General features: G+C 47.8%; 1 protein-coding gene across 12 annotated transcripts in view; it reads left to right on the top strand.

The window, feature by feature from the left end:
• IQSEC1 (IQ motif and Sec7 domain ArfGEF 1) overlaps positions 1-17473 on the top strand; it is a 379222-nt gene extending 361749 nt beyond the window's left edge. For 9 of the 12 annotated variants that reach the window (XM_036218802.1, XM_036218801.1, XM_036218800.1 and 6 more), the window contains 8 exons: positions 180-319; positions 753-782; positions 2334-2459; positions 3634-3733; positions 4455-4616; positions 5515-5691; positions 11740-11789; positions 13087-17473. In XM_036218802.1, coding sequence (XP_036074695.1) covers positions 180-319; positions 753-782; positions 2334-2459; positions 3634-3733; positions 4455-4616; positions 5515-5691; positions 11740-11789; positions 13087-13644 — 1343 coding nt within the window. In that variant the 3' untranslated portion in view covers positions 13645-17473. The remainder of the gene's footprint in view (positions 1-179; positions 320-752; positions 783-2333; positions 2460-3633; positions 3734-4454; positions 4617-5514; positions 5692-11739; positions 11790-13086) is intronic. The other 3 variants (XM_036218803.1, XM_016157878.2, XM_036218804.1) reach the window with 2 other exon arrangements.
• The last annotated feature ends 3750 nt before the right edge of the window (positions 17474-21223 follow it).

The following is a 21223-nucleotide window of genomic DNA, read 5'->3' as shown; positions in this document are numbered from 1 at the left end:
GTCCCTGGTGGAAGGATTCTGAGGAATCTGGATGACTGAGGATGTTCATTGGTTGTGGGTATGGAAGGTCTGTGGTTCTGTTGGGACTGATGAAAGGGATTGCTGTTCTGATTTGGTTTAGAAAGTGGTAACTCAGGGTGAGCTTGGTGCTGAATGCCTGGCTGCTGTCTCCTGCCCAGGTGTGGATGATGGTGAGGACATTCCCCGGGAGACGCTGATCGGGATCTATGAGCGGATCCGCAAGCGAGAGCTGAAGACCAATGAGGACCATGTGTCCCAGGTGCAGAAGGTGGAGAAGCTCATCGTGGGGAAGAAGCCGGTATGTGGTGGCCCTGTGTCCCAGGGCAGCTGCTGGCAGGTGCGGGGATCCTCACCAACCCTTTCCAACCCTCTCAGTTTGACCCCAGACCCCCTACTTGCTTTGATTCAAGTAGCTTCTGATATTTGGGACTAACGAGCCTTTGCTCCAGGTTAAAATTGAAGAGAACCTAAGGCGCTTAACAAACCAACAGGCAGAGTTGTACAGTGGTTCCTTGGTGACCTGAGAATGCCCTCAGAGCCCCCTCAGAGCCTGCTAGCAGTAGGTCCTCCCCCACTTATCCCCTGGAGTGTGGCTGGACTGAGCTAAGGAAAGGTGCTGTGGGAGGGACATTGCTTCTTTGACTTTGCATTGCCTGTTAGTTCTCTCAGGGCAGGGTGTATCTTTTGGAACATTGATATCTTTTTTCTTTGTTTACTGTTTCCCCATGCAGATTGGATCCCTGCATCATGGGCTTGGCTGTGTGAGTATCCCTCTGCTTTCACATTCCAGCTGATATCCCACCCTGGGGGTGCCCAGCGTGGTCAGATTTCCCGGCTCCCAGATCCACAGGTCTGGCTGCTTGAGTTAATTTCTGGGGCAATAAGAAATTTGGTTTTCATAATTATCTCAGCCTCGAACCTCTGCAGACCCAGTGTTCGTGGCTGCACTGGGAGGGCTGTGCTGTCAGGCTCTGAAAGCAGATAGTCTCCTTTCCTCTTGTCTGAGTCCAACTGAGCTCAGAGACCAAGGCTTGTCCCCAGACCTCAAGATACTGCACCTGAAACAAGTGATCTTGGTGTGCAATGGAGGGTCTTCTCCTTCCTTGCCCAGCCCACGCTCTGCCTGCAACAACTTGCTCATGCATCAGGACCCTTTACACTGTCACAACCTTGAGGAAGTTTGTCTGCACACCCCTGGAGCACAGATATATATGGCTAACCTGGCAGTCCCATGACACATCCCTCGTGTGTCTGTCTTTACCCGTCACTGGTCAGCCAAGCCAGCTTTACAAACCCCTCTGACCACCCGCCTCTTCCCAGTTTCCCCTAGAGACCAAGCCAACTGATACTTCCGTGACCTGCCCTCACCCTCCTCTCTGGCCCCACATTTCACCATCTTCTTTCCTTTGTACTTGTGCTCCAGACAGCACTGCTCCCTGAGCATGCCAGGCTGGGCCATACATTTTCTTCCCCTTTTCTTGTCTTCCTGATGCACTGAGCTCGGGTGCCCTCCACCAGGGTGCCCCTAGCAGAGTTAACATTTTCTGGCTCTGATCATGCTTACCTGCTGGGGGTCTTATCCAGGCATGTGCTGTCTGTCTCCTTACTAACTTATGTCTCCTGCATGGTAAGCCTGAGAACTTCCAGAGCCACGACTAGGCCTCCCTGATGGTTTGTTACATCAGGCCTTGAGAACAGCTTGGGCTGCAGCTAGGTGGGGACTCTGAACTCAGGGCAAATGTGTAGAGCAGAGGGTCAGGTCAGGTCCCACAGCAGTGACTGCTGGTTCAAGAGTTTAAACGTGGTCTTTCAGGCTGCAGAAGCATCAAAATCCTTTAGGAGTAGAAAAACTCCCAAGTTTCTGCAGCTGGCTGGTTGTGTGGCTGAGGCAAGTTGCTCAACCTCTCTGTGCCTCAGTTTCTTCATCTAGAGTAGACTATCTCAGGAAAAATGTTTGCAGGGACTAATGGGGACTTTGTGGGGACTCAGAAAACATGCATTCTTCTCTGGCTAGAGGTTCACATGTGAGCATGTTGCTCTAAGAAGTCTGATACCTGCCTAAAAGAATTGAATGGACGTCTTATAAGAAGGGAGGTATTTACCATGGTCCTGTAGGAGACTTCCTGAGAACAGAGTGAGAAAATTGATACAAGCCAAAAAAATACTTTTCGTTCTGCATGGTTTACTAGAGAAGGCATTTTTGAACTCAAGGCCCGACGGCTGGGTTTCTAGCACACCAGGCTAGTCCTGTGCCGCCCAGCCCTCACAGGAGGGTCAGGTGGCTGAGGGCTGCTTTTCCCCTCCCTACACAGGTGCTCTCTCTGCCTCACCGGCGTCTGGTCTGCTACTGCCGGCTCTTCGAGGTTCCAGACCCAAATAAGCCCCAGAAACTTGGATTGCACCAGCGAGAAATCTTCCTTTTTAACGACCTTCTGGTGGTATGTGGTGCCCCACTGCATGTCATGACTGAGAGTTGCAGTGCAAGGAGACCTGGCTATGTGCCTTGAGCATGAGAAAATGCATACATAGGTGTAGTGTAGAGGTGAGGGGTAGAGTTATCCCAGGTCTTTGGGTTACCAGGGGCAGAATCCAACTCAAACTGCTGCTGATAAAAACAGGGCTTCATTGGCTCATGTAAAAGTCCAGAGGGGGATTTGGAGCCCTAGCTGTGGCGGGTTCCAGAGGCTCAGACTTGTTAGCAGGATTCCTTTTTTATGTTTTGTCTCTTAGCTGCATAGGCTCTTCCTCTGCATGGGCTCTCTTTGCAGGGAGGCTCTATCGGATAAAGGAAAGTCGGCCTCAACATCTCCAGGCTTAATTCTGTCCCCTTGGCCACCAGTGGGATTCTCTTCCTAAGAATCCAAGGAAAGGTCTCATTTCCTGTGCCTGAGCCTGAGCTAGTCACAGCTTCAGGACTAATGGACTGAGGGTGTCAGAGAGAGAGTTCCCCAAAGGGAGACTGAGGAGCTCTAGCCTAAAAAAAACAGTAGCACAGTTGCGAGCCAGTAGGGGTGAAGATGCCTCTGCAGAGAGCAGGAGGAACGTGTTCCTGGATCTCTATCCTTCCTGCATGCCACAGACCTTCTTGCCAGAGGCACCTGTCCCCAGTTCCCACCTGTTTAAGAATAAGCTACTCTTCTCTGATTCCTGAGATCATAATCCAGATAATGTGGGTTCAAGTCCTTTATTAAGCATCCCTTTTAAGCAAGTCACTTCAGACTTCTGATACTCAGTTTCCACTGTAAAATTAATCTCTCAAAAGGTTACAGTGGTCAGATGGACATAAGACCCTTACACAGTGCCCTCAGTATCACATGAGGTAATGTGCCTTATACATCTCTGCTGGGTTGAGGTGCTTAGTAGCAAGCCAGAGTGGCACCAGGGTCTCACAGGAACAGAAAACAGTATCCATATCCAGACACGAATGTACATATGTTCCTCCCTGTGTCAGCTCTTCCCTTCCACAGGGGTCTCCTGACCTCTGAACCACAGAGTAATTCTCACACAGGAGAACACAGTCATTGCCAAGTCCATTTATAATCCTGAGCTCCCAGAGCTGCTCTAGGGCAGTGAAGATGATGTGACTTAACCTCTGTTTCTGGCTGCCCCTAGGTCACCAAGATCTTCCAGAAGAAGAAGAACTCAGTGACGTACAGCTTCCGACAGTCCTTCTCCCTGTATGGCATGCAGGTCTTGCTTTTCGAGAACCAGTGTAAGTCTATCCTGGGGGCCTGCCTTGGCCTGGATGTGTATGTGTCTGCTGGAGCGCTTGTCCATGTGTGGCTATGACCTGTCACACAGCTCTAATTTCATAGTCAGGAAGCACTCTTTTTCCCATTGTCTCTCTTTCCTCTTTCTGCCATCAACGACAGAAGCCCAGGGTGGCTTCTCCTAATAAGCAGCGATAATTAGGAAGAATTTAATAACCTTATCCATAGTGGTCTTCGAATTTACTTTTACTGTTACTTCTTGCAGGTGATAAGATTTTTTAATTTAGGGCAGAGTGAATTTATTTAAATAAAATATTGATAAGAAGGCATGAAGTAAATGGCATAGATGATATGCAATAGGACCAAACAGTTGAAGGTAATACCGGAGGGACTGTACAAGTCCAGGCCTGAGCCCTGGAGTTGACAGCCAGGGTTCAAATCCTAGCTCTTGCAGTTAATAGCTGTGTGGCCTGGCTGCTTAACCTCTTTGGGCTATATTCCCTTTGTCTATAAAATGGGTATTGTCAGTGCCTGCCTCACAGCATTAGATACCTGTAAAGCATTCCTGGCACAAAGGAAGTGCTTGGTCAGGATTGATTCTTAGGTACAATTGGAAGGCCTTCTTTGGTTGTAGTGGGTCATGGGAGCCTGGGGATTTTGGAGGGGAGCTGGCTCCTGCCTAGGACACTCACACTGTGTAGGCTACTCCTTTTTTTTTTGTAGACTACCCCAATGGCATCCGGCTCACGTCTGCAGTCCCTGGAACCGACATAAAAGTATTAATAAACTTTAATGCTCCCAATCCTCAAGACCGAAAGAAATTCACTGATGACCTACGAGAGTCCATTGCAGAGGTGCAGGAGATGGAGAAGCACAGAATAGAGTGTAAGTTGCAGACCTCCTGGGGAGGAAGAGCCATGACCTTGGCATCTTTTGGTCACAGGTGTTGGCTCCCATATGGTGGCAGTGACTCTGAGAGCCCACAGAAATGAGATTCCACAGTCTTTTCAGGTCTTCCTACAGCCATGTGACCAGCAGCCCATATGCCCAGGCCACAGGTGATGATACAGAGAGGGAAGGGGATGGCAGAGGCCTCCTGGTGAGAGCCAGGGCTTCAGAGACCCAGGCCTATCCTGTTTGTGATACCATATCGCATGCTCTAGGGACAGGTCCCTGGCCACCCCATGAGACAAAAACTCCCAGAGTTCTGGAGCTGAGCTCTTTGCACTTCAGTGTCATTATTTACTCACCTTCCAAATCAGGGCCCTCCAGATTGATGAGGTTACAGCCAAGCCCATCACCTGGGTTCTGTTAGAGCCTGTGATAACCCCTGCCTCCCTTGGCTCCAAGCTTCCCTGCCAGGAGGCTCAGGTGCTTCTGCCTCTGGCGCCTCCATACAAGGCCAGTTAACTCCTGCTCATCTCCAGACCTAGGCAACTCTGTCTTCTCTGACCCTCAAGCCTACAAAGGGGCTGTGTTTCCTGTGGATTACCAAGCATTCTGACCTCTCCAACCTCCCTTCTGGGGTCTCCTTTTGGCTCCCTTTTGTTGAAGACAGGCAGCCATTACATGTTTTTCCTAAGACAACCATGCTCCTTATGTTTCCCCCATTCCAAGTAGACGGAGACTCAGTACCATGCCAACCTTGAACAGAGGATGGCGGTTTTCTGCATTTCCTCTTGGCATAGGTCCTGGCTCTGTCTGCCATCCCACCCCCTACCCCCTGCTGCCCTCTCCTGGCTGAACATGCTTCTGTCACTGGGCCCTTGTCCTTCTGTTTCAGCGGAGCTTGAGAAGCAGAAGGGCGTTGTGCGGCCCAGCATGTCCCAGTGCTCCAGTCTCAAAAAGGAGTCAGGCAACGGGACGCTGAACCGGGCCTGCCTGGATGACAGCTATGCCAGCAGTGAGGGCCTCAAGCGCAGTGCCCTCAGCAGCTCCTTGAGGGACCTCTCGGAAGCAGGTAAGAGCTAGGCCTAGGACCACCTTCCTAGCCTAATGCATGCAGGACTCAGATCAGGCGTGCCAGCAGTTTGGGCATGCATTGTGTGCCGGAAAGGGACTGCGGTTGTGGCCAGCAATAGAGGGCTCAGACTATTAGGTTCCTTACAACCACCCCCAAATCACAGTATCATATGACCATACACAGAGGACATCCCGAAAAGACAAAAGAGAACAGGACCGATTGTCAAAGGCAGAATGGCAGGGAGGTTACCCCCATTCATCTTTTCTTCTAGGGGTTTTGTTTATTCTTTTATTTTCTGAAAATTGCTTTCACAAAGAGTGAGCTAAGCCCACTCTTGGATGGATGTGTTGCATTTACTCTGTGCTGCTGCATCCCTGTTTTTTATGCTGATGAATGAAATGGAGTAAAGCTCTCTAAACTGTGTCTGGAAACCCCCACTCCCACTGTCCCTGGTCTTGCTTTTTCCCCAGAGGTCTCCTTTCATGGGAAACCCAGGCCTTCGTTCAGCCCAGAAGCGGCAGTTATGGCCAGCCCTGGGAGTCGAGAAAGCCCTGGTGGAAACTGAGTTTTATTGTTCTTTTTGTGTTTAATTTGTGTGTGTTTCTGCGTGTTTAATTTGCTTCCAGTTTCTTAACCCCCGAGCAAGTAGCACACCTCAAGCCTCCCAGATTTCCCAGGGCAGAGGCAGGGTACACCTGGAGCATCAGGGTGCTGTGGGCTTCTGCCATCAACCAGACTGGTCCCCTCAGTTGGGGCAGGTGAAGGAGGGAGGTATGGAAGCAGACCTGACTGACTACCTGTGAGCTCTGCTCCAGCCTGCTTTGTCTGCTGGCTCTGTCAGAGAAGCTATGGAGTGAGGGAATGTACCCTGGCAGCCCCTCAGTCTTCTGCTAGTTGTATATAGCCAGTCAGCTTATCCCAGGAAGAGGCTCAGAGCCTGTGGTGGAGCAGGGGTTGCAGTGCATTGTCGCACAGTGGGCACGGGGCTATGCCCAGTACTGTAGGCTCCCAGGATTCTGGGCTCTACCTGCCTTGAGGCCCCAGATGTCCTGGCCCCAGGAACCCCTGAGTTATTGGGGAAGACCCTATTGGGTCAAGATCAGGCTTCTCTCCAGTGGTTCAGCAGTCCCCTTCCCTAGTCCCGCTGCCTCAGGTATCACCAAGTAGCCAGCTCTGGGCCCATGTAAGAGAGCCTACTCATGTCCCCATCTTGTACCTGCCTTGCCAGCAGCTCTGCCTCCCTTTGTTTGGCTTATTCATTTCCCAGAAATTTTTTCTTTTTCCTTTTTTTTTTTTTTTGTCTTGTCATTTTTTTTTCCCCTTCATAGTGAAAATCAGAAATCCATTGCCAACATGAGGCTTAACCCAGGGTTTCTCAACCCCAGTACCATTGACATTTTGTGCCTAATAATTCCTTGCTGTGGGGACCATACTAAGCAGGAGGTTCAGCAGCATCCTTGGCCTCTATCTTCCATTTATGACAATTAGTAATGTCTCCAGAAATTGCCAGATATTGTCTGGAGGGCAAAGTCACCCTTGGTTGAGAAGCATTGGTTTTCTCTGTGGCTTGTTAAGCTCAGCTAAGCATAACAGTACTGCCGTGAGCCTCTGCAGGCTGGGAGCATGGGGCATGTGTTTGAGTTTGTGCAGTGGGGCAGGCTCTGGCCTCTGTTATCTAGAGGCCTGGGGGCCCTGTCCAACCCCCTCACGTAGAAGTAGCTCTGTTGGAACTGAAGTTTTCATCATGTCCAGACACACTCAGTCTGGTCCTGGTAGTCAGGACGTCAGTGGTCCACTCTCTGCCAGAGCTTAGGGGGTCAGACAGAGCCACATGCCCAGACACAAAGCCATGTGAGGGATGGAACTCCAGGGTTTGGCTGATTTCCATTTATTGTTACTATTGCCACTGTCACTTGGGGATTCTGAGCTGAGGAGGACTCTAGGGATTGTGTCCTCTCAGGGACCAAAGCCACACTGAAAAGAATCCCAGGAAAGAAAATCCCCTACCCCCAGGAAGGTTAGAGAGTGAGACGAGATGGGTTTTTGAGTTCTGGTAGCTGCCAAGGCCCCAGACTGTGGACAGAACAGCTGTGGCTTCCAGAGGGAGACATGCCAATGTCAGTAGCCTTTTCAGAAGATGCTGGGCTCAGCAGCTGAAGGTGCAGAATTAGGTGCTCTGGACTAAGTCAGGGCAAAGCTCTCCAGAGTCAACATCAATCCCACCCACCATGACCTTCACTGAGATGAGCTTGTCGAGAAGATGTAAGTTCTTGGGAGCAGCCTCTCCCCTCAGAAAGCCAATGCTTAGTGCTTGGCAAGTCATCACTCATAGAGCAACTGCCCCAGATCTGCACACATACATCCCTCTAGGAGAAAACACACCACGAAATTGTCCTCAGTCCTCCGTGGGGACTCAGTAGGCAGTCATGGTTTGATAGGCTAGGAGGAAGACTAGTAGCCGATACCCACAGGAGCCCCTGACATTCTGAGAAGTATAGGAAGGGGCCTGAGTAAGCTCCAGCTTCCTACTGAGCTGTGAGGCCTCACTACATGTCTCTCCACATGATCTTCCTGCATCCAGGGCCCTGTGCTCCGTTCAGTGGTACCAGAGCTCTGTCGGCCTGAGATCAGGACCAGCAAAGACCATATATACAGGTGTGACTGAGTCCCCTGCCCCAGATCAGTCAAATCATGGTGGACACTATCTGTGGGCCTCCAAGGTCATTCTGTGCCTCCCTGGCTGAGCTGCCCAATACCAGTCCCCATGGGGATATCTCTTGCCTGTCTCCATCGTTGTCCCAGAAACAGCTGGAGACCCACTGTGTCCTGCACCAGGGCAGTCCTGTCTGGGAGACTTGGTAGCTATGGGTGACCAGTTTCCAAAGGAGCACCTGCTGTCCCAAGACAGGTACTTTGCACACAAAATGGCTTGTGGCTATTTCTCCTGGGACAGGGTCCATGCTCAGGGGTGCACTTGAGATGGCCACCCAAGCAGAGCCCAGTAGAAGATATACAGCACACTGATTCCAGAGTTATGCTGATAAGATCTTCTCCCTTCTCTGCCTGCTGGTCATTAGCTAAGTTACAGCTCTGGGCCTCAGTTTCCCCAGCTGCAACATAGAGACTTCTACTTTCCTCCAAGAATCTCTGTGAGAGAGTCGATGCATGCCAAGCATTTAGGGCAGGGCCTGCCACAGTGTGTGTAGCTATTGTCACTAATTAGGTGTAGCTGCTTGGTCTCCAGCATTGGTAAGGGCCACAGGGCAAAAGCTCTGGGCAGAGAGCCCTGTCTGCATTCTGTCCTGACTCTTAAGAGTCAGGGAAAGGCTCTAAAGAGCCATGCTAGGAGCCCCTTCCAGACATGATTCTGATCACAGCTGTGGCTGGGTTGGTAGGGCCTGATTTGGCTCTAGGAGAGGTACTGGCTGGGGTGGGCTCACCTAAGGCTAGTGCAAGATCCTGAGAGAAGGAGAAGGTACCTGTAAACAATGCAAGTGAGGGGTAGTGTGGGCACGTGACATGAGCCACTGTTCTGGCATATTTTGCTTCTATTATAGATAGTGTGGGACATGGTTTCATAGTGTGGCTGTTAGCACATCTGCTTTACATGCAGAAGGTCCTGGGATCACGCCCCAGTGGAGCCACGGTCCACAGCCCTGCCACCCTGAACAAGCCCAATGTCTGATCTCGGAAGCTAAGCAGGGTCAGGCCTGGTTAGTATTTGGATGGGAGACCACCTAGGAAGACCAGGTGCTGTAGACATAAATAATAATAATAATAATAATGATAATGATAGTACGTGCACATGCTGTAGTGCGCAAGTGTCTGTGGATGTGTCTGTGAGTGAGGTCTCTGAGACTGGAGTGCACAAAGCCAAAGCTCTAATAGGTATATCCCACATCTCATGCTGACCTGAGAAGCAGGGAAGATAAGTTCTAAGAAATTCAACATCACTCAAAGACATCCAAGTTAAAGCTATCCTAAGTCTTGCCCACATTGGGCAGGAAGAGGAAGAGGGGTGGGGGTATTTGTTCAGCTCCAAGTCAGTACAATATGAAGCCCCAAACCTAGCTCTGAGCCTGGCCTGACTCTCATTGGAAGATAGAGGCTGCCTAGAAGGCACTACTGGGCACTGGTGGCGCAGGCTGTCTTTCCTCTGTCCCTGGTTTTTACCCCGTAAGCCAGAGAGTGGATTTAAATTCCCAAAGACAACAGAGATCTGACCTTTTCTTCACATGGTTCCACAATATTCTGAGTGTTTGATGTCTGTTGCCAGCCTAGGAGGGGAGGCATGGATGACATGCCCATTTCACAGGTGCAGAAACTGAAGAGTCAGAGGAGTGCCACATGGGGTCACCTCCCCGCCCAAGAGCCTTCTTCTGGGAGGCTGGACTCATTCTGCTTCATGTCCCTGATCCACTGTGTTGGGACAGAAGGCAGAAAGGGAAGAAGGTCAGCCTCTTTTCTTACACTAGCTGAAAAATGAGGAAATGGGACCCTCATCTTTCTTCTGGCTGGGAATAAGGGCCAGGTACTGCCTAGTTCTTCCAGGTCTTCAGCAACTGGAGGCCCTTTCACACATGCCAGAGTCCAGCAAGGCCTTCTTTAGATCTCAGGCTCCTAGTTGGAATTCAGGCTGTTAGTGGAGAGGCGGGCAGTAATCAGCAGGCAAGGCAAAAGGGACTAGACCTCTCCTGAGCCTGTTATGATCTGCCTAGGCCCAAGACCCTGTCCTGGGCATGGTCTGGCATATTTAGGCACCTCCGTGAGGCCCAAAGGACCCATAGGCACACCCTCTCTACCCAACATGGGCCTGGGCTGTAGGCCACAGAGAGGCACATGACAATCTCTCCTATCTTCCATTCTCCCCTGGGTCTGGCCTGGGTCCAGCTCAGAAGGGAACATGGCCAAAATGTCTAGCCTCAGATGGACAGGCAGATCTATAGGTGAAACCTGCTCACTGTAGGGATTGAGCTGGTCAGACCATTGGCCAGAGCCTGTCTCCCCCTTGGCATGAACAGAGGGTCACCTGCCCTGAATTGTTGTGAGGTTTGACCCAGAACAAGTGTGGTACTTAGCTCATGGCCAGGTTTGCAGAGATGGAAGGAAACCTAGAGAATATCAAGTGGGAGGCCCCTTCTCTCTCCCCTGTTTCCCATTTGCGTTGCCAGAGACCTGATGAGGCTGGGTCCCTAAGCTTGAGCACCTTTCTTCCTGCCAGCCTGGATGTCTTGCAGGAATCCACGGAGGAGTCCTCCTGAGGGATTGTGGAGGCCAGAGTAGGCCCTGGACATCCCAAACCAAAAGAAAGACTCAGCCTTCCTCTAACATAGCCTACCATGTCCCATGCACTGGGGACATAAAAAGGCTTTGAAAGTGAGAGCTGAGAGAATGCTTGTGGCATCCCTGGTGGGTGGTGCCTACCACAGAGAAAGAAGCAGGACTCCGGTTCCCTCCCAGCAGCATTGGACCCTGTCTTTGGCCCCGGCTAGGGCCCTGCACAAACCAAACATTCGGCCCCAGAGCCAGCAGTACCTTTAATCTATCCAGGAGAAAAAGGATGCAAAGTTTAGCTTTCTCCTAACCATTAGACCCACCTTTCCCGGAAGGGGGAGCTATTAAGTAGGTATGTACATGCAGATACATACCATACATATATGAAATCCATTGGAAGCCAGACCCATGTTTGTTTTTAGCTGTTGGAGAAGCTGTCTTTACCCCTGACTCCTGTTAGCACCTAGCTGAGGCCAACTTGAGTATGGGGCTTCGGGTCGCACTTGTATACCCACCTAAGCCTCCCGGGGGCACCTCCCCACAGACTGCCAGCCCAGGAGAAGGGGTATAAAGTTGGGGCTGGTTGAAAAGATTTTTTTCCTGTCTTTTAAATCCCCCCCCCCATTTTGTTAAACTCATACTGTCCCGCTGCCAGCTCCCCACCGCTCACACCCAGCTGGTGGGCCCCACACCTGAGCTTGGTGGTGGTAGCGGCACAGTGCCCCGGCCTCGTGTCTGCGTCTAACCTCTGGTATTGCATGTTCTGGGCAGGGAAGCGAGGGCGTCGCAGCAGTGCAGGATCGCTAGAGAGCAATGTGGAAGTAAGTAGGAAGCACCTACGTTCAGCCAGCTGTCATGTGTTGCCTCCCCAATCCTTGGTTTATATCTGTTGTCTTTGTTTTTTGTTTTCCGCTCTTCTCCTTACTGCACAGAGGCACAAACATGTGCTCCCCGCACTCCCCCTCCCAGCCTGCCTCAGCCCAGTGCATGCCAGCTTCCCCTCTGCCTAGAATCTCCTCTGCCTAGAAATCTCCTGTGCCTCTCACCGCTTGTTTGGGTTGGAATGGTGGGGCTAGTTTTGGATTTTGTTTTGTTCCCATTTAACGCCTGTACCCTCTGGTCCCGGAGCATGGTTAACATCCCCAGCTTCCAGGCATTTCCCCCGGGTTCCCCCCAACAAGCACTGCTCTTGGGTGGGAAGCAGCGGTTGCTAAGCACCCTCCAACCTTGCTCTGGGGGTTTCGCCAGTTTCTGGACTTCCATGCTCCGCCATCCCCATCGCTTCCTTCCTGGAGTTTCGATTGCTGTGTGTTTACAGTCAGGGCACCATGGAATTGCTTAGCTGACTTGGGGGAGGAGGAGAGCTGTGAGAGAAAGAAAAACTGGATTTCATGAGATTTCATTCATCCTCCAACCATCTCTATATTACTGTTCACATTTTAACCTCAGCTTGCAGATCTTTTTGTTTCTTTTTCCTTGTTTGGCTTGCAGTAGGTAGTTGCAGTGAGATTCCTAGGCAGTCCACTGCCCCCGGAACAAGGCTTCCCAAGCCCCTTCTGTTCCTTCACTACCTTCTCAGAAATCTTGGGACCCACAGAGGCTGAGCAAATGTCCTTAGACCCATTGAGAGGACCCAGGAGAGCTGAGGGTGTGATTTCAGCAGGAATGGTGTTCCTCTTCATGCACACTAGCCTGCCCCCACTTTCCTCAGTGCACACCACTCACAGAAATCACCAAACAGATTGTTCTGGTCTGAAAGCACAGGCTGCTAGCCATGACAGGGTGCTTGTCAGGATGAGAGCCGAAACTTGTGCCGCTGCTACGGTTGACCAGAAAGGAGGGTCTCTCCTCTCCTGCCCTACCTCCCACTTTTCTCACTGGAAGGCTACTGAATGTCCCTCCACACCCCCTCTTCCCCCACAACTGACCTGCCACAGTAGCTTGAAAGGAGGTGGCACCAGAGTCCAACCTCACCCAGCCCTGTCCTTCATGGCCAGTGAGTTGAACTAAGGCTTAGCAGTCAGTGGGTGAACCTTTTACATTTTTTTTTTGAAAAATCATTCTGACATAAGTGCTTTAAGATCTTTTAATTTTGATTTCTATGAATTTCCTTTTTAGGGGTCCATCATTAGCAGTCCTCACATGCGCCGGAGAGCTACATCAACACGAGAGTGTCCATCTCGCCCACACCAGACTATGCCTAATTCATCCTCCCTCCTGGGCTCCTTATTTGGGAGTAAGAGAGGGAAGCCCCCTCCTCAGGCTCACCTGCCCTCAGCCCCTCCCCAACCACCCTTACACCCACCGAGCCTGCCCCACCCACAGCACTCCATGGCTGGCCATCACCAGGGGCTGGCAGAAGGCCCTCCACAGGCCCAGATGCATGGGCACCATACCCAGTACTGCCACATGCAGCAGAACCCGCCCCCCTACCACCACCACCACCACTACCACCCTCCTCAGCACGTCCAGCATGCACACCAGTACCACCACGGCCCCCACGGGGGGCACCCACCTTATGGGGCCCACTCACACAGCCACCCACTGCTGCCCTCAGCCCATGCCGGCCACCCTGGCCACACAGGCCACACAGCACACCACCATGGGCAGCCCCTTGCCCCACTGCCCGCCACCAGCAGCAAGGCCAAACCCAGCAGCATCAGCACAATTGTGTAGACGGCCGCAGGATGGGGGCCAGACTCCCTGGAATAAGTGCACACAGAGGCATGCCTGGGGCAGACAGCCTCAGACCAAACCAAGAACACTTCTGTTGTCATCTTCCTGCCCTGCTCCCCCACAGCCTGGATGGAACCTCTTGAGCCCATGGGCTTGTGTCATAGGGAACAAAGCTCCTGATTTGATTTAGCATTGGCACCCCAGGTTCCATCCACCTCAACCCAAGGGGTGGGCCCCAGCCACCATCAGCCTTGAAACGGTGCCTCCAGCCAAGTAGATGTTGAACTGCCCTGTACCTCACTGCAGCCCTCAGCTCTCTGCTCCCTAATTGTACATACATGTGAATACTCAGCCTAGAAAAAGAAGAAACGAGACACCAAAAACCAGAGACAGAACAAAACAAAAACCCAAAATTTGCTGCATTATTGCTCTTTTATTGACAATGGGCAAAAAATTAAGTAGACCTGATATGGTTGATGAAAATACGTAAGTAAACTTTATATAATATAATATAATATAATATATAATATAATATAAATAAATGCGCGCGTGCGCACACACACACACTGTATAGGTAGTATTTGTGTGTGAAAGGCAAATGTTTCAGTCCACAAAATTAGCAGTGTAGACTTTACAAAGAGCTCTACTTACCTAATAGGAGACAATACCTAGATGAATGTGGGAGAAAGTAGACCAAAAACTAAATGCTAGGAACAAAATCAGATACATCCATATTTTCATAAAAAGAAGAGAAGTCCCTCTAGGACTGACTGAAATCTTTATGTAATCATTACTAACTGTGCCAAGTAACATAGCATCTGTTTAAAAAGTCCAAAATGGCTTTGTATAAATCCTTATTTTATTAACAGAATATTATCATAAGTAATCAGTATTATAACTGCTCTGTTATTTCAGGTAAGCAAATAGATAAAAATGCAGTAAACTATAGTAGCAACTCAGGACGACTAGTTAAGAACTAGTTGTCTTAGAATATTAGTTACGCAGATTCATAGACACTTTAATGGCTGTGATAACTGTGAATTTCCAAGATCCATATTTCTTTTGTATGCACTTGTTTGATGCACACTCATTCAGAGTCCTCTGAGAGGGGCACCCATATACTGCAAACGTATCATCTCCAAAATGAAAATGACCAACTCTCATCTTTGTCTCCCTAGAACCATAACTTCCTCATCCTGTTTCCAGCTGCAGCAGGCAGGAGCCCCTGAGCATGGTTCCACTGGGAACCTCTCTCAAACCTGCAGACTGATTCTAGTGTTTAGTAGCCCAGGGTGGTGTGTGTGGTTCCCGTTTTGTTTTCTGAGTGGTAGCTGTGATCATTGTAATTCCATATAGCCATGTGCTAGTACAACCCTCGTGTCATCACCGTGGCCCATCTGACCTCAGCTGACAAGTGCCCAGCCCTCGCCAGTGAAGCCCCCGCTGCCTTCTCATGGTTCAGTTAGCTTCCAGGGCATCACATGACTCTCAGCTGTGCTCTTGTCGCTTCCGTGTTGTGGTGACACCATCCACTCCCCTGGGGCCGGGCGCTGCATGCGTCCGGTTCTGTGCTTGAGTCACCCATGGGCCATACTTTGTAGTTTCAGCCTTTCGAGCCACTGCAGCCACCAGTGCTGTGCTCCTAAGCCATGGGACCTGAGGACTGCCCCACGGCACCTGCCCAGGCGAAGAGCCCTTTCAGAAAGGGCGAAGCTAACGCAGGACTGTGAGCCATGGGGGCTCCGTGCTCTGTGGAAGGCGAGGCAAGCTGTGGCCAGACGGCAGACAACAGAAGGGAGCCCACCCTGGCCAGCTGGCTGGGGGTTCTGTCCATTTCCCTCCCCACCCACCCCTTTGTCATATCATTGAGGTCACCATACCAGCAAATCTGCAAACTGAGCACTTTGTTTCTCCACAGAGAGCAAATACAGCGATCTAGAGTTTAGCCTTTTTAAAAAAGAAGTGTGACTTTAACCTTGTCTGCCTTTATCTTCCTGTCAGTGTAGCATTTCTCTCTTGGGCATCTGCTCAGAAAGGGAAATAAAAGCACAGGAGTGCCTGATTTGGTCCAGGCACTGCTGGTAGGAGGCTCCCTGGTTGCATTGACTCCTGAATTCTTTGTTTTTCCTTCAGAGCCAGGCTCCCCAAGGCATTCACATTCTCTGTTGTGTAGTTTAAAGGATGTTTTTCTGACAAAGGAAAGTCAAACAGTACCATGTCATCGGTGTTGGTTGTGTGAGGCCACATCTATGTATTGTGTATTTCTAAAATATGAAAGTGTTACTGTTGACAAATAGTTAAAGTAAAATGATAACTTATTAAATATGTCTGGCTTTTCTTCACCCTTCTGTACCAATGGTAGAGTCCAAATGTAAAATCTAGGTTGTTCCAGAAAAGATACAGGCTGTTTTGGTCACCCTTTCTGAAGAGGTAAATATTAGTGAGAAACAAAAACAATTCATTAATGGGGGCCAGGGGGAGGGGCGTCCTCTGCATTGTGTCCTTCATGCTCTGAGGGCTATTCGGAACTCTCACCTCCAAAACTGTCATTGGTGTGCCCTAAAGTTTTGTCGGGGTGCCACAGGACCAGCTTCTTGAACAAACTTAGTTTCTCCTCATTTTTCCAACTTTACATACAGTGTATTGGGATCAGGTCAATGAGGTTTCTATGTGTTTTATTTACAAATCTGTCATGGGAAGTGTTTCCAGAAATACATAGTTCCATTTGAGGAGTCTAGAGCCACATTGCCCAAATCTTATTTGGGAAGCAGAAACTTCTGATAAACTGGTGTCCCCCCTGTTGCTTTAGTGGGACTGTTCTCTCTAGATCCCAACCTGTCAGAGTCACAGCTGTGGGGACCTATAATTCACAGAGCCTCCCTACCCGCGCCTAAGGAGGCAGAAGGCTGAGTGCCATGAGGATGTTTACGTCATCCTTTCTTACTGTCAGTACACACTTGGGACGTTTTTCTCAAGTCGCACAAATTATTTCAATTACATAATTTCTGACAGGAATAGGAGATTGTTCGAGGAAACAGCTAGTAGTATCACAAAAGTCTTTTCTGGGACAACGATTAAATCATGTATTTGTATTTTTTTAAGTTTATGAATGAATTGTACAACAATGTAAAAATAAAGTTCATCCTAATATGATGTGCACATCTCGCTTAAAAATGTCTTCAATCATCCAGTATAGAGCGATTTTTCCATCATGCACTGCATGTAGCAGAAGCCTCGTTTTTCTTTAAAATGAGCTGAAAAAACACCAGATTGTTTAAACATGACCCTAAGTGTTGACTCAGCATTCCATATGAAGCTACGTTTCTACAGATAAGCATGCACCTTACAGTTTCTTTGTAAAATATGTAAAAAGGATGATGATCCTTCCTGCCTAAAAAACAAGTAATTTTGTACGTATTTTAAATAACAACAATAACCAAGGAAATAAATTACATAATGAATCAGTGTGAAGTGGGGGTGGTAAAAAGCGACAAGCAGGAGGAGCCTGCTTGAAGTATCTTGTACCTCATGTGCATGTTAGTTTCACTGTTCTGTCACTGAGGTCACGTGCAGTACCCGTCTCTTGAGAACTGTCATGCACCTTCAAGTTGTTTTATTAAACAATTAGAATCAGGTCTTGAATGCAGACGGTTCAAAGACTTCAACAGACACCTCATTCACAAGAAGTCCGGCACCCATTATGTAACTTTGGGGAGGAAAGGAGTGTTTTGTTTTAATATACATTCTGTTTGTGAGTAATAACAGACTCTATTGATGTAATACCATAGCTGTGATCATGTGGAGAAATCAAATAAATCCTTTAAAATTCTTGGGTTCTTTCTTTTTTCTGAAAAGTTCAAAAGTTTACTTACTGGCCACAGAGAGATCTCCAGCTGACAAGTTTGCCTGTTCTTTGTCATGACCTGTGGGTATTAGGTTTCCTGGAAGACATTGACCTGACTTAATTTGAGCATGTTGAACAAAAACCTAAGATAAAGGTGCATATCACAACTTCAGCTCTGATTGAAGATGTCAAATGTATTTATAATTTCTAGTAACTTTAAACAATTTTTAATACTTTCATCAAGTTAGAGATACTATGAAGTGTTGAGGTAGACGTATTGGGGGAAGAAACCCCAATGGCTCAGTCCCCAAATGTTTGAAGAGAGATTACTTTATGAGGTCAAAGCTGCCCATTTTCCCATGTTGGTTAACATGATGTGCAAAAGCCAGGAAGGTGAATTCTGATTCTACTGGAAGAGTTCTGTGAGAACATGATTGACTTGTACTGTTTCTCCTTTCCTGGAACCAAATTCAGTTGTAGAGAATACTGCCTTAAGATTTCAGTATGTATTATTGGGTAGAGAAGTTATGGTTCATATATACAATAGAATATTACTGAGCCATTTAAAAAAATAAAATCCTACCATTTGCAATAATATTGATGGACCTAGAAGTTCTTATGCTGAGTGAAATAAGTCAGAGAGATAGATATCATATGAGTTCATTTATATGCAGAATCTACAGGGGAAAAAAACTAATCAAAAGAAGACTCACAAATACAGTGGACAATTTGGTGATGGACAGAGGGGAAGGTGGCTGGAGGGCTGAGAGAATGGGGTGAAGTACAAATAAGTAGTCGATAGATGGTCATGGGGATGGGGAGCATGGCATAGGGAATGTAGTTAGTATTAATATATTGGCTAGGTAGAAAACCAGAGGAGAGAAGGAGCAATTAGGGGGAACATTTTATAAACTATATAAATATCTAACCAATGTGCTGTATATTTGAAACTAATTAAAAAACTTTAGTATGTATCGTAAAGTAAAACCAGTAGATCTAATTTGTGAAAAACAAAAAGGTTAACTTTCGTGACCAAAATTACCTAACCAAAAGGCCCACCCTTCATAAAGAAGTAAATTTTGATCAAAAAATGTTCTCAGATTTCTGCACCTGGGCGACCATCTCTTCCAGGCTTTTCAGGGGTTCATCAAGAGATAAAGCTGGTTACTAAAATCCCCTGAAATACTTAGCTTTGCTTCAGTGTTTGAGTCTACAATGCCTAAGACCATGCCACCAGCTGCTTGATGTAGGTAAATCATTAAGCCAGTGCTTTGATGTGGATTCTCTGGGTTTTGTGCTTTTCTCCCCCACCAGATGGTGAGCTCCTTGGGGGCAAAGGGTGCATCTGATCCACTGTTTCCAGTGACCAGCACGGACTGGTCTTGTCAAAATGCATCTGAAAATGATGGTTGGAAGGGGGAGGAGGGGTCACAGCAAAACCACTGACTGATCTTAGTGTGTGTAAATCATTTTTATCAAAAATTTATAGAAACTTTTTTCTCAGCTCTTTGCTAGCCTTGATATTAAAAAGTCTAATTGGGAAAACACATGACACAATCAAAATTCTGCAAGCATGGTTCATGGTCACTGACTTTCCTTCCCCTACTCTACATTTAGAGCCTTTGTGTTACTTGACCCCTCGGCAGCTTTTGATACTCTTCCTCATTCCTTCCTGAAACACTATTTCCTTGGCATCTTTGATCCCACAATCTTCTTCCTCTCTGGGGATGCCTTCACTGTCGTCTTTGTAGCTAATACTCCTCCATGAAGCTATTAAGGGTTAATTTGAGGATCAAGTCCAAGCTCTCTTCCTTTACTTATTTACAGGCAATTTCACATAGACCCACAGTTTCAGCCTACTTCCTACATACTGATAGCTTCTAAATTTGAATCTCTAGCATAGACCTGTACTCTGAACACTCATATTTACTTGGATACATCAGTAGTGCTTGAAACTCATTATCTCTATGACCAAATTTATGATCTCTCTCACACACACACACACACACACACACACACACACACACACTGGAGCCTTCACTATGTTCCCTACTTTGGCAAATGTTATCACCACTGAGTTGTATAAATCAGAACTTATGAATTGTTCTTTACCCCTGTCCTCTCCTTGACTCTCCAAATCCATTCTGTCACCAAGCCCTTTTGATTGTTAAATCCTACATTTTCTTGAGTCTATTCAAATTCCTCACCCTATGTAGAGCCATTAGCTGTATCACTTAGACTAGAACACCCTAACTGGTTTCCTGGCCACGACAGTGGGTCCTTCAAATCTATTATCCACATGTCATCAGAGAAATCATTTTAAGGTGCAACCTGTTTAAAGCCATATCAATGGCTTCCTATTGCCCTTACGATTAAAAAAAAAATTAGATCCTTGGCCTACATGATCTGGCCCCTGTCTACTACTTACCCTCATTTACCTCTTGCACTCTAGCTACATGATACTTTCAGATCCCCAGTAAAACTGTGTTTCCTCCTGTCACTGGGCCTGTGCAAATGTAACCCCTCCTCTAGAGTAAGGTTGCTTTTCCTTGCATCTGTGTTCGTTAGCTCCTATTTCACCAATCAAATTTTAGCTTGACATTACCTCCTCTGTAATCTATTCCCTGTGGTTAGATTTTCAAAAGTGTGATAATTAGTTACAGTACATGTCACAAGTTCAGGACAGTGACTGTTCTTGCACACGGCTGTAACCTCAACACGTAGCACAAAGTAGGTTCAAAATGAGATCAGAGACCTAGGAAAGTGACAGGCCTGAGTGCTGGGGAGAGACTGGGTCCTACTGGCATTCCTTGTTGAAGGAATAATTTGGGAAATGTTTGGAGAGTTTTAATCACTGTGTTTTAGCTTTCATCAAATGCATTTTAACATTTAGAGTATTTAGAATGAAGAGATTCATAAAAAGCAGGGGGAGAAATCACCCATAATTCTACCACCCCAAAACTTATAATTAAGTGCTTGTTCTCCTTCCATTCTATCTTTTCTTCACACATAGTTCTCAGTTACTCAAAAGGTTTCTAAGTGTTATTTGGTGCCCCTCGTGAAAAAGAGTTTTCACAGTCAAAAAACATCTGGGAAATCCTGATGTAGACAAAATTAAACTAGTTTTCTTACTGCAGAACTCAAAGCCTTTTAAAAAGATGATGTGCATAGCGAATCTCTGAAAGATAGTCTGTTTCCCAAACATATTTAGCTTGGAACTCTTGCATTCTACAGCATACAGTTTAGTAAAAGTTTGTATGTATATTCTGATGTTATGAATGGCTTAACAGTTTATAACATCTGCGTAATAGCCAATCATATGGGAGTCCCACGATGTACTTGCCATGCAGATAGTGTTATTTTGGTGAACAAAGAACAAACAGAAGAAAATAATGGAGTTGATGAGCAGATTTGGTGATTCTGGTAAGGACTTGAGACCTGGAGAACTTGGGCACCACTGACCTTAGTGGTAAGTTCCTGAGATAAACATTGACACCATTTTTGTAACTCTGGGTAGCTGTGTGTCACCTAAGGTGCATCTGTGTTCAGTGCATTCGATTCAGGTGACCACTTCACCTGTAATAAAGATTTATTGGCTGGCTGATGGCAGGTATGGTGTGAAGGCTATTTATCCCCATTTCTAATGTATAGCTTCATGACCCTTTATGGCCCTTTCAGAGAAATCTTTTCTTCCCCAGCCCACCTCTCCTCCACAATGTGACCAGTGTTCTATAT

This window comes from Rousettus aegyptiacus, unplaced genomic scaffold (assembly GCF_014176215.1).
Source record: "Rousettus aegyptiacus isolate mRouAeg1 unplaced genomic scaffold, mRouAeg1.p scaffold_m13_p_4, whole genome shotgun sequence".
NCBI lineage: Eukaryota > Metazoa > Chordata > Mammalia > Chiroptera > Pteropodidae > Rousettus > Rousettus aegyptiacus.
The sequence above is the reverse complement of the archived record's forward strand: the minus strand, read 5'-3'. Positions and strand labels throughout refer to the sequence as shown.